General features: G+C 41.7%; 1 protein-coding gene across 1 annotated transcript; it reads right to left on the minus strand.

Moving 5' to 3' along the window:
* Positions 1 to 7,881: 7,881 nt before the first annotated feature.
* On the minus strand, positions 7,882 to 12,310 carry LOC144694689 (homeobox protein vex1-like). Its single transcript, XM_078565271.1, has 3 exons — positions 12,014 to 12,310; positions 11,370 to 11,575; positions 7,882 to 8,172 (listed from the first exon to the last, which is right to left on the minus strand). Exons 1-3 carry the CDS (start codon positions 12,288 to 12,290, stop codon positions 7,882 to 7,884), a joined length of 774 nt encoding a protein of 257 aa, XP_078421397.1. The 5' UTR covers positions 12,291 to 12,310.
* Between the last annotated feature and the right edge of the window lie 1,219 nt (positions 12,311 to 13,529).

Raw genomic sequence — 13,529 nt, forward strand, 5'->3', positions numbered from 1 at the left:
GCCTGTTAATCCCACTCCTGTTAAAAAAGAGTCCGCCCTCCCAGCACAGTCACTGAAATAGCTGCCTCCTTATGGCGTGAAAGCTAACCCACATGTCACAGCTTCATGCATTAATGCATTAAAAATACATTTAGTTGAGTAACTATTATCACCTTCAAATGTGATTTGTTCTAAATATGATAATGACAGTTAATACAAGCATATGAACCATATCTGATGGGTAAGGATCCTTTGGGTCAACCAACCTGTCCCACACAATTGTAAAACCGTGTGCATCACTATTTACGATCCCCACCTGTGAAATGTCAAGATTTCAGTTTCAAGGACCAGTTTTTGTCATTATTTTCATAGCCAGAGTGTCATGTGCATTGGCTTCCCTTCCCACTCGCGGACTGTTACTTCTGCTGTGGAGGCAGATCCAATTGAAGCATTCCAAATGGAATTAGACTGTTACCTGAAAAGGAAGAATGTGCAGGATTACAGGAGAAGGGCGATTGGTACTAAGTGAGTTGCTCATGCAGAGAGCTGGTGCAGATGTGATGGACCAAATGGCCTCTTTCTGTGCGGTAACAATTCTTTGGCATCTCCCAAGGATCTATCCTTAGTCCCCCTCTTATTCTCATCTACATGCTGCCCCCTTGGCAACATCATCCAAAAATGCAGTATTATTTTTCACATGTTTCCACTGAAAAAATCCAGTTCTACCCCCACCACCATCTCTCTTGATTCCTCTACTGTTGCTAAGTTATAAGACAGCTTCTCCAATATCCAGTACTGGATGGATAGAAATTGAATATTTGGGAAGACAGAAGCCATTGCCTTTGATTCCACCTAGAAATTATGTTCCCTAGCTATTGACTCCATCCCTCTCACTGACAACTGTATCAGGCTGAACCAGATTGATTGCAATCTTGAAGTCATATCTGACCCTGAGATGAGCTTCCAAGCACTTGTCTGTACAATCATTAAGACTGTTTACCACCTCTTCAGCAAACCTGCTGCTCAAGCCCTCACTGTGCCTTTCCTAGTTCTAGATTTGATGCACTCCTGGCTGGTCTCCCACAATCTACCCTCTAAACTTGAGGTCATTCAAAACTCTGCTGCTGTGGCTTTAGTTGCACCAAGTCCAGTTCACACATTGCCCCCGTGCTCACTGACCTACACTGGCTTCCGGTCAACCAAGGTCCCGACTTTAAGATTCTCATCTTCACTTGCAAATCTCTCTGTGGCTTTGCATGTCCCTATCTCCGTAATCTCCTCCAACCCCACAAGATATCTGCGCTCATCTAATTCTGGCCTTTTGCACATCCCCGATTGCAATAGCTCCAGCATTGGTGGCTGTGCCTTCATCTGCCATGGCCCTAATATCTCCTTCTGTGGTGTTGCTTTATAAGAGTCCTGTGAAGCACCTTGGGATGTTTTGTTATAATTTAATAATTTAATGTAACATATGGAAATGTAGAATCTCAGTGAACAAAACAACTGTGCTGCTGCTTTAGTACCAACAGACAACAATTTTCAATTCTACAGTATTCCTAATGCAAGGATTCATTGCCAACTGCTTTTATATTGAAGAATGCAGTGCTAAGCAGAAGGCAAAAGTTTAAGGTTGGGCAATGAAAGACACAATAAACGAAGTCTTTGGGGATTTTTTTTTCAAAGCAGAGAGGGTGAAGGGAATAGAATGGAGAAGGCAGGACAGTAGCGGCTAAATGAGGGGCCAACAACATTGGAGTGAAGGAGTGAAAAACTGTAAGAAGTTTGCTGTTATAGGAGTACAGGAGGCTTCAGGAAATTGAAAATTAGGCCAATTCCTTAAACCAAGGGTGGGTGAGAGAGAAAGGGTGAAAGACAGCACTAGTATTCCAGATCTCTGGTTCATTATCTCCAACCTTTCCCTTGACGCCCCCTATGTGTGTGTACAGATCTTAGTCGGCCAGGCCCAATTCTCAAAATGGGCGACAAAACACTGTTGATCCTCACCTCATCAAGTGGTCACTCCTGGCTCTCACCTGATGCTGGGGTTGGGGTCCCACTCTAGGCCACGGGCCTGGCCAAGCTGCTTGGCCATAATGAGAGCAGATCCAGAAACAAGCGCTATGCTTATAATAGGATGTCTTCACCTCATGGTGCCACCAAAATTTCCCCTTGCACTGTTTCATGGTGCCACGTGGTGACTTCATAGCAAAAGAGCACCATTGGTCCTTGCAGTCTGGGAGAGGAGCAAGTATAACAGGCTATGAGAGAAACCTGCCTGTGAAAAACCCAAGATTTCAGAACCCTCTCATGAGATCATGAATGAGGCTTAATTTTACTGAGAAATCACATCTCTCACAATAAATTTGCAAGAGTTGGCATATCTGAATCAGCAGCCTGATATGCATGGAATACAGCACCATTCTACGAGGCCTAAAAATCAAAAGAGGTGCTTCAAATCTCCCTACCACACTTTGGAAGGATGTAAAGGTATTGGGGAGGGTGCAGGGAAGATTTACACGAATGGATCAGGGATGAGGGACTTCATTTATATGGATCGATTGGAGAAGTTGGGGTTATCCTCCTTAGAGGTTGAGATGAAATTTGGTAGAAGTATTCAAAATCACGAGGGGTCTAGACAAGAGTGGATCATGGGAAACTGTTCCCATTGGTGGAATGGTCCAGAACTAGAGGACAAAAGAAACAACAGTGACTTGAGGAAAAACATTTTTATGCAGCATGTGGTTAGGATCTGGAATGCACTGCCCGAGAGTGTGGTGGTGGCAGATTCAACTGTGACTTTCAAGAAGGAACTGGATAAATACCTGAAGGGAAAAATTTGCAGAGCTATGGGGAATGGGTGAGGAAGTGGGACTACACTGAGTTGCTTTTACAGAGACCTAGCACAGACACAATGGATCAAAAGACCTCTATCTATGCTAGAACCATTCTTTGAATGTATTGAAGTTTAGCCGGGTTATAGCATTGCAGCACAGGAGAGCATTTCGTAAGCTTCTTGCTGGTTTTCAGACTAGAATCATGTATTCATGAGGGTTTTGGTTAGCATGATTACCTGGAGCTGAGGCAGAAGAATTTCAGGCCCTGGTATACTTTCAAATGTCAGGCTTGCTGGTTACTGTTCAACTACATCCATGGGTAATAAAAGAAAGAACTTGCATTCATATAGTGCCTTTCCTAACCTCAGGATATCCCATAGGGTAATTAAAGGAAGAGTGGGGCTGATTAGGCACCAAAAAGAGATTGTTTTGCAGAGGCAAAGGGCATGGCTGAGGTACTAAATCAGTACCTCATGTCTTCACTAAAGAGGGTTCTGCTATTATCACAGTAAAGAAGGAGGTAGTAGAGAACTTGGTTGGGATAAAACGTTGACAAGTGTTCAAAGTAGATAAGTCACCTGGTCCAAATGGGGTGCATCCAAGGTTGCTGAGGTAAATAAGGGTGGTAATTGCAGAGGCTCTGGCCACAATCTTCCAATCCTCCTTGGAAGAGGCAATGGTACCAGAAAATTGGAGTGCAATACCTCAGTTCAAAAAGAGGAGGGGACTAGAGGACAGTGGGGCAGGGTATCATTTAGAGGCATTAATGTGGTTAATAATTTTTTTTTCATTCATGGAATATGGGGGTCACTGGCTAGGCCAGCATTTATTCCCCATCCCTAATTGTCCTTGTTCAGAGGGCATCTAAGAGTCAAATACATTGCTAGTTAAGTCACGAGTCGGCCAGAGCAGCAGATTTCCTTCCCTAAATAATTAAAGGATACTAATGAACCAGGTGGGTTTTACAACAATCAGTAACAGACTTCTAACAACAGATTTTTATTGCTGCAGTAGGATTTGAACCCAGGCCCTCAGAGTATTGCCCTGGGTTTCTGGAATGCCAGTCTAATGACAATACCACTATGCCACAATCTCCTCATGAAAGCTAATGTGGATTTGTTAAAACCATATTGTGTTTGACTAACTTGATTGAGTTCCTTGATGAAATATTGGAATATATTGATAAGGATTGTGATTGATATTGCATATATGGATTTTCAAAAGGCATTTGATAAAGTATCACGTAATAGATTTGTTAGCAAAATTGAAGCCTATGGGATTTGAGGGGCAGTGGCCATGTGTACACACAATTGGCTAAGGGACAGAAAGCAGAGGGTGAACAGTTGCTTTTCAGACTGAATTGTGTCCCGCAGGGGCAATGTTACAATCACTGCTCCTTGTGACATATATTAATGATTTGGATTTGGGTATACATGGCATAATATCTTGGAAATGTGAGAAGGATGGTAATAGTCTTCAGGAGGACATAGACAGGTGAACTGAAGAAGATGCACAACAGATTACATTTAACGCAGAAGTGTGAAGTGATAAGAGACCTAGTAAATGCGGCAATTTGCAGTGGATGCAGAACAGAGACACGTGGGGTTGGATATATATACACCCAAGTCTTTGCGTGTGTACGACATCCTTGGCTTTGTAAATAGAAGCATAGAGTATAAAAGTAAGGCAGTTATGCTAAACCCTTTATAAAACATTCAATATGCTCAAGCTGGCGTATTGTGGTCAATTCCGAGTACTACACTTTAGGAAGGATGCCATGGCTTTGGAGATGTTAGGGGAGAATTACTAGAATAGTACCGGGGAGTGGGACATCAGTTATGTGGTCAATGGCTAGAGAAACTGACATTGTCCTCCTTAGAGCAGTGAAGGTTAAAAGATTTGATAGAGCTGTGCAAAATCTTTAAAGCTTTTGATCCAGTAACTAAGTAGAAATTGTTTCTAGTGGCAGAAGGGTTAGTAGCCATCAGGCACAGATTTAAGGTAATTGGCAAAAGAATCAGAGGCAACTTGAGGAAAATAATTTTTTACACTGCATGTCATGATCTGAAGGGCACTGCCTGAAAGAGTGTTGCAAACAGATTCAATGATAACTTTCAAAAAGGAATTGGGATGAATTCTTGAAATTTTTTTAGGGCTATGGGGAAAAGCAGGGGAATGGGACTAATTAGATAGCTGACATTGGTTCAATGGAGCAATTAGCCTGCTTCTGTGCTGTATTACTCTATGATTCTTTGGCTTGCATCCAATGAAGTACTTTTGACATGTAGTCACAGTGACCGTGTAGTACTGTGGTTATATATCTGTAGCAAGCCTGAAATAGAGCGTTGACACAGTTCCAATCGTTCATGGTCAGGTGTGTCATAGCCAATAAGCTGCAAAGTTGCATCACTTAAATCCTCCACCCTCTTATTCAAGAAAGAGTTGAAGGGCAGCAGATAGAAAAATACAATTTTTTCACAATTTCTATTTGGCAGCCTGATCAAATTTTTGTGAAGTAAAGGGTGGGGGTTGTCGAGATTCATTCTGACAGAAAGGTTAGCTGGATTTACGTTGTGAAAGGAGAATGAGGCAGTGGCAGAGACTTGCGTTGGCTGCAGTGAAAAATGCTTAAGGTAGAGCAGAGAAAAGCCATGGACCCACCCATGCTGGACTCAATCTTGGGGAGGCATTGAGCAAGGTGCTCAAGGGGCCAGTAGCCGCATGTTGCAATATAGGAATGATGCAATGGAGTGGAGTCTTGGGAAGTTATTCACGATGGGGGAGGTGAGGGGTTGGGGGGAGGCAGGGTTTGGTAAAAGGAGGGAGATGGGGGCAAAAGCAGGACTATGTAGTGGATGATAGGAAAGGAGCACACGGTTGGTCGAATATGTACACTCATTGAATATAAAGATGGGGCTTTGTGTTGTACATGCAAATGTAGAGTCTTATGTATTACCACACAAGTTCATGAATATAGCTCAAAGGCAGTGGTGAACAGTCCACAGCCTGGCTGGAATCAAAAAGAGTCTAAAGTCTGGTGCCAGTCACAACCAAAAATGTGGCAGCCAAAACTTGGCTAAAAGCTACCAAAGAAAACACCTAACACAAATTTAAACTTCAATATTTTTTTTCAAAAGGAGGTCCCTCCGTAACCTGTCAGGTTAGAAGCTGCTTGGTCTCAAGGCCCATTTTAGGTGGGTAAACTTAAGGCACAGCAAATTCCTGAATAAGTCAGAGAAACAGTGCTTGTAGGCATAACCATGTCACTACAATATATTGTAATAAAACAAAACTCTCACCTGTTTCCATTGGGAAAAGTTTCCCATTCTGTTCCTGTAATTGATTAATCAAGTAGAATTGATCTGCCCGCTGTAGTACAATTTTTGATGTGATTTCTTTCTCATCTTCAGTAGAATAGAAAGAATGTAACTTTTATTCTCTACTCTTATTGTACTTGAGGTATACCATGGGAGACTAAATTATAATGCTTAACACATTTGCTGAAATGTCCTAACTCTGTTGTCTGACCAGAGGCTTGAAATGAATGGCTTAATGCCGCTGCTAAATTTTCAGAAACAGAGAGAGGAATTTCACACAAGTGCATTAAGCATTTAGAGTCATGGAGACATTTACAGCAAAGAAGGAGACCATTCAGCCAATCAAGTCCATGTTGGCTTCCCATGGAGCAATCCAGTCAGTCCCACTCCCCCGCAGGATCTGCATAGCCCTGCGGGTTTATTTCCTTCAAGTGCCTATCTAATTTCCTTTCGAAACCATTGGTTGTTTCTGCTTCCACTACCCTCATAGACATTGAGTTCTAGGTCATTACCACTCACTGCATAAAATGTTCTTTGTGACATTCCCCCTGCATCTCAAAATCTTAAATCAGTGTCCCTTCATCCTTGTACCATCAGCTAACAGGAAGAGTTTTTCCTTGTCTACCTTATCTAAGCCTATCATAATCTTGTGATTGTTAACATCCCACAACATAGCTTCAGGGCACATATCTTTAAAAGAACATTATAGCACAATTTGAACAAATTTGCCTTTGTTTAGATTATCTTAGATTATCTTTCACTGTTGTATTCAGGCAATTACATTTTCAAAATTTGTTTTCCATAGTACCTAACCTGGGTTACTGCCTCAACAGCACCAAGAGTCTCACTTCGACTAATTTGCAACTAGTAGCCAGATCATTTTAAGATCATCTTCAAGATTCAATGTGAAAGAATTATGTTGTTTCAGTGTGAAACACACTTTACACTGCAGCTCATTACAAATACTTTTATTGGCATGTTCTTCCTATACCATTGCTGCTTCCATTATAGATTAAGTTCAATACTGTAATATGAAAGTGTGATGAAAATAACTGACCAATATCAAGGAAACAGAACTGTACACAAAAGTATTTTTACTTATTTAGGCTGAGTTATAAATCTCAGGAGAGGTAGCATTGGAAGAAAAGGAATGGACAAGGGTTCCCACTACTGATTGCTGCCCAACGACAGTTCAAAACAGCTATGACTAACTCACAATATTCAGGAGAGACCATCATTCAGAGGTATTGGCAGTGTCTGACTTCTGCAATTCACATCCCAAAATACATTATTAGAACTCTCAAACTGGTTGAAGCAAACTACAGGGAAATTAGTCCAAATGTCTTATCTTATGTATATGATACCATGAGCCAGGAGCTTTCTGCTTACAGAAATAGTGGCTCTGACATACTATGTATTCTTGTGATAGCTCCTTTGAGAACTTTGAAAAATATAATCTTATCGAATGATTCACAAGTTTCAATAAAGAGGAATATGCCTCACGATAGTGCAAACCAATGCATTTTCCCTCAGTAGCACAACTTGATTTAGGCTGCATTGTACAGGACAGATTGCTTATGAAAATTTAGCAATACATCATGATTTAGTACATATAAATGCAATAATATCCCACATATGATTGCAAAAATACAAGAAAAAATAAATATACTATAATATATTGCATGATGAAAGAAGGTTTAAAATTATTCCTTTTGATGTGAATCTTATGCTGCTGTAGATTTACTCCTTTATTAGATACTGAGGTATGGATGGAATCGACAACCAGCAGCTTTTGCATCTATCTGAGGTAAATTTGGCTTATGTTCAAGATGTGGTAAAGAGGTTGAAGTCTGGGTGTGTTGAGGTCCAAGTTTGGCACAATGAGGAAAGAAGCTGGAATCTGCCATGGGATACAGACTGTGAATGGAGACATATGGATGAGAGAAATACTGAAGAAATAATCTGGACTTAAATGCCTCAGCCTGAGCATCTTGAAGCTGCTGTTTGAGTTTCATTCGGCGATTCTGAAACCAGGTTTTGACCTAAAAGAGGATATAAAATGACAGATCACCACCAATAAATAAGACATCTGGTTTGGAGCCATGTGAAGTACCCAAGCACAAATTTCAAGTTTTCCTTCCTGCATGCTCGCCCCCTATAACTGTTGTGGGGTTGTGCCTTTTGTAGGAAGGTGTGTAGATAACATGCTTGACATCAGAAGCTGTGCAGAATATTGTGGGTCTGAAGCAGGGAGTATGCAATGAAATCTGATCCTGCTTTATACAAAATTCACACGACTGGACATTTCCTAGGAAGGGTCACTGAATCATTCAAGCTGATCTTTTTCCCTCTATAACCCAGGGACTAAAGCAGCTTATCTGCTGAAATTGGTCACCATAATATACACTGGGAATAGAAGAATTCTTTGTTTTTAACGGACCATTAGAAGATCTCCATTGGAATTTCATTGTCTGATTCAGAGGATATGTTGCCTTAACAACAAGTTACCTTTCAGAGAGCCTTCAATGTGGTAAAACATTATAAGTTGCTTCACAAGAGCATTATCAAACAAAATTGGGCAACAGGCCATATAAGGAGGTTATAGGACAATCAAAAATCTACCTCTTTGACTGAGCTTAAGGAGCATCTTAAATGGAAGAGAGATAAAAAGCCAGAGGGGTTTAGAGAAGGAATTCCAAAACTTAGGGCACAGAAAGATGATGATAAAGCCATCAATAGTGGAAAGATGAAAATTGAGGATAAGAATTGAGAGAGAGCCAGTATCATCGAGGCTTATATGCCTAGAGAAGATTAGAGATAGGGAGGGGTGAGGCTATGGAGTTTGGGGGGGATGGTGGAGGAGTGGACTTCAAAACAAAGTTGAAAATTTTAAAAGTGAGGCCTTACCAGACTGGGAGCCAATGTCGATCAGGAAGCAAAGAGGTGATAGATGAAGAGAACTTGGTGCTAGCTAGGATATGGTCAGCAGAGTTTTGGATGAGCTCAAGTTTATGTGCACTGGAGGCTGGCCAGGAAAGCACTGGAATAGTCAATTCTAAAGGTAGAAAAGGCATGGACAAGGATTTTAGCAGCAGATGTGCTGAGGCAGAGATGGAAATATATGAAACAAAAACAGAAATACCTGGAAAAACTCAGCAGGTCCGGCAGCATCGGCGGAGAAGAACAAAGCCAATGTTTCGAGAACTTCTGTTGAAGGGTCATGAGGACTCGAAACGTCGGCTTTATTCTTCTCCGCCGATGCTGCTGGACCTGCTGAGTTTTTCCAGGTATTTCTGTTTTTGTTTTGGATTTCCAGCATCCGCAGTTTTTTGTTTTTATCTCTGGAAAAATCTCTGGATCTTGGTGCTTTAGCCTCAGGGTCCAACAAGATACCAATCCATGTAACATGTAATCTACTATGAGGCTACCCATTAATGGTAATTACATATGTCAAATTATATTTTTACTACAGATCATTGTAGGAGTGTTAGTGACATTATAACCTTGAAATTTATGTTTGTGTGTACATGTAGTGACAGGAGTAATTTTCAGACTCTATACTGCTAGTGGGACTGTTGTTTGCCAATATATTGTGAATTTGGGCACAAACCTTCTGAACATTTAGATTCTAGTTTTTAAGTGGAAGATTTACTTTCAAAATAGGGCGAGGTCATTTTTGAGTTTCACATTCCATGTGTGACAAGGGGAGGCAGAAGATTGGGAAAGTGTTGGAATATCAGTACAAAAGAGGGGTTCTGGCTTGTGGGACCACTGATATGGTGGCAGTGGAGTGTGGGAGTTTTGGAAGGGAGTTATGGTGTTTCTAAGTATTATTTTTAGATGCAGCAGTAATGGGAAGATACGATGTTTGTATCTGGGAGGACTGAGGAGTGGATTCTACAGTAAATTAGCACTGGAGAGATAAAGATCTAGGAGTGTTAATAATGGAAACCATGGAATATGACTACATTAGATTGAGAACAAGGACCTAGGAGAATTTTGAGGTTTTTTTCCAGATTCAGCAGCCCTTGGGAATGGGAAACCAGATTGCTGTAGCAATGGGGGTGAGTTGTTGGTATCATCACAGGGACAGAATGGCTCAGCAATAGAGCATTTCACATCAGACTAAAACCAAAGTATCAAATAGCTTGAGGTGGGGGTTGGGGGGCGTGTGTGCGGTGGGGGAAGTGGTGTTTAGCGAAGAGGGCTAAATGAGAACTGTTAATCACCTCCATTGAAATCAATGAGAACATTCAAACAACACAGAAATAAATCACCATGTTCACCTGCCAATCAGTTGGATTTCCTTCTTGGCTGCTTTATATTTGTAGTTAGCACCATGCCATATGCAGTAAAATTAAAACAGCAAATTCTAGAATTATATGGTAGTTTTGTCAGTATTTGTAAAGAGGGAATTTAGGTCAACATTCAAGTGTAGATCCTATGAGAATCTGTTTACAAAAGGCCCTCACCCAAAACTATAACCTGTCTGTCGGTTATTCTGGTACTTTCTGTTGTTATTGCTGTTTTACAGTGGTTGGGAGGTTTTTTTTTAATTGAGTCCCTCTTACTGATCCACTGTTAGAATGCTGGATGTTTAAGTGTGGAAAGTATTGCCCATTTGCCTTGAAGAAAAACAATGCCACTCTTTTCTAAAACAAATACAAAAGCAAGATACTGCAGATGCTGGAAGTCCAAAATAAAAACAGAAAATGCTGCAAATGCTCAACAGGTCTGACAGCATCTGTGGAGAGAGGAGCAGAGATAATGTTTCAGGCTGGTGATGAACTTTCATCAGAGCTCCGATTCCTTCAAAGACATACCTGAGATCAAAGAACTTGCTGTGTGCAAATAGGGGGAGGGGAAAGGGGAGGAGAAAAGTCTTCCCTATTTTTCTATGGGAGCACTTTAGGAGTTTCCATGTAGTGTATCATTACACTACCCAACCAATGCATCATGCTGTTTAATAGCAGAATTCCCCATCTTGGGTAAGTCAGCTGCCAGATTGGGAAGAAAACTCTCCCTTATTTTGGAAAGGCTGGCTATAAAGTGTTAAAGAGAGAAGCCCACCAATGAGTTAGTTGGCTTCCCATTCATTTAATTGGCTAACGTTAAAGGGGTACATTTAAAAGAAAGGCTCGGGGGTTTGGTTTGGACAGAGTTAGATGTAAGTCTGAGATGGGGAAGGTGGCGGGGTGGGTGGGGTGTGTGTGTGTTGGGAAAAGCCCCCTGCTCTCACCTGTGTCTCTGATAGGTTAAGTTCTCCAGCTAGGCTCCGCCTCTGGTCGGATCCCGGGTATGGCTGACAATGGAAACTCAGCTCGAGTATGCGCAGTTGTTCCACGGTGAAGACAGTCCGGAGGCGCCGGCGATCGGCCCAATCCTCGATCCTGGAGTCAGTGTCCATCTCTCCGGAGGCGCTAACTCTGCAGGTGGCCCCGGCTTCTGTGCAGAAACGCAAACATGCAGCTCACTGTGTCTGTTCAAACCATGCTCTTGCGGGTTGCTCCCTGTCGACAATTCACTGACTTTCCTAGTTAAGTGCACTTTCCAAAACTCTGCTACTCTGGGATTTGCAAAGACCCCGCACAATCACTGAGGCGGGATCATCTGGCTAAGAGAGCAGCCCCATAGCTCATTTTACCCGATTGATTAGAAGGAAAAAGTAAATCTATTGTAATGTACAAAACGCCGATTAGCGTGAACCCTCTAAATAAAACTGCCCAGAACTTGAGAAATGACAAGGGAAAAGTAATCAAAAAGAAGTTTAGGACGAGAAAAAGCAATCAGACCCAGGGAAATGTAGGTCAAAGTTGAAACTAGTTCATTAACAAGGAGCAGGATTTCCATTTATTTTAGTGTGTGGTTCCCATCATGACTTACCGAGGAGTTCAGGAGCTCTCTGCGGAGATTTGCTGCCTTGGTTATTACTCGTTACTGAGCTGCCGCTCTTATTAATGTGGCTCCTTGTGTCTTTGTCATGTGCTGTCTCTGCTCTGCACAGGTCACGATGCCCTGTCTCCTGTTCACCTTGAAGCGCTTTGCTGCTGGGAGCTGGATGGCTGTCTGGGTTCTGGCTCTGGGCTAGATTCTGCCCAGGCTCGTCTAGTCTTCGACTGCTCCGTGCGAGCCATTCCACAGAGAATGCGCCTTCTAGCATCGCTAGGAACGAGCAGGACAGAAAGCTGCGGCTGTTTTAGAAAGGGCGAGTATTTATGGGACGTTTCCTTACACCGATGAGTAAATTTGTTTCTACATCAAAGCAAGGATTCCAATAAACAAGAGTTTGACTCACCAGCAGTCCCTTGTAACATTCGACAGAAGAGGCATGAATACACGACGTGATAAATTGAGGATATCGAGATGTGGCGCCAAGTTCAACTAGAAATAAAATGGCATTATCAATATAACGATAAGTGTTGGTGATGAATTAACTCGAGGTAAATACTGCGAATCCAACCGCCAGGCCATCACAGACACGATTATCTGACAGCGCCAAACACAACACATTTACAGCTAAAGGGAATCCGTAAGGATTCAAATGGGCAGCAGTAGTTGCTAAATCAAATCAAGCTGTTCCTTACGACGGGTTTATATCAGTTGGGTTAATTCAAGAGACACTAATCGACATTCTTTTTAAAGCACGTCAGCCTTTTATCCTGGATAAAAGCGACTATCTCAGGCGCAGAAGCTGCCATTGACTCTGGTGTAAAAAGTATTAAGAATATTCGGGTAAATATTTGGGATTTGATAAACATGTGCCGCATAAATGTGTCCTTTTCAGTTGTGACTGTATTGTGCTTAGTTATCACGTTTTATATTGAGGTCGTTATTGGGACATAATGACTTAATTTGTTAATGTTTTTAACTGTGGAAACAGACTTTTCGTGACAGGAGCTAATTATGCCTCAGATCGAAGGGCGACCCATCGCTGTCACTCACCAGCAGCTGAAATATGACCGAGGTGTTTTTTTTGCCGAGCAAGTGCCTGTACTTCACAGATGAAGGATAGTGGAGTGGATAGTTTCCTCTGCGTCCCTCTTTTCTTGACATCGTAAATGAAATGAAAAGTGATTGTTCTTCACCGAATCAGCTAATGAACACAACTTCACGATGAATATATTTGGCACCAGCTGAATGTCACTAATGATTTATAATATGCTTTCTTCTGTCAGTGAAGATCAACTTTTATATATAAAAATATAAAAGAATAGATTATCCAGAGAGAAGTGGAATGGGGCGGAGGAGGGGCAATGTCAGATCGGAAAATAAAACCAGCAACCTGTATTTATATCTTTGAACGCTGTAAGGCACTTCACATAAATGTTATGGAGCCGAAGAAAGATCTTAGGGGAGATGCCTAAAAGCTTATCAAAGAAGTACGTGTTAAGATGTGTTT

Source organism: Cetorhinus maximus, chromosome 20 (assembly GCF_964194155.1).
Source record: "Cetorhinus maximus chromosome 20, sCetMax3.hap1.1, whole genome shotgun sequence".
Taxonomy (NCBI): Eukaryota; Metazoa; Chordata; class Chondrichthyes; order Lamniformes; family Cetorhinidae; genus Cetorhinus; species Cetorhinus maximus.

Bases quoted from the DNA above. Each gene is read 5' to 3' on its own strand.
- LOC144694689 (XM_078565271.1), bottom strand. From the start codon at position 12,290: ATGCTAGAAGGCGCATTCTCTGTGGAATGGCTCGCACGGAGCAGTCGA. The intron at 11,576-12,013 runs GTAAGTCATGAT...GTTTCTGCACAG, and splicing joins GAGAGCTCCTGAACTCCTCG to AAGCCGGGGCCACCTGCAGA. The intron at 8,173-11,369 runs GTGAGAGCAGGG...ATCCTCTTTTAG, and splicing joins TTAACCTATCAGAGACACAG to GTCAAAACCTGGTTTCAGAA.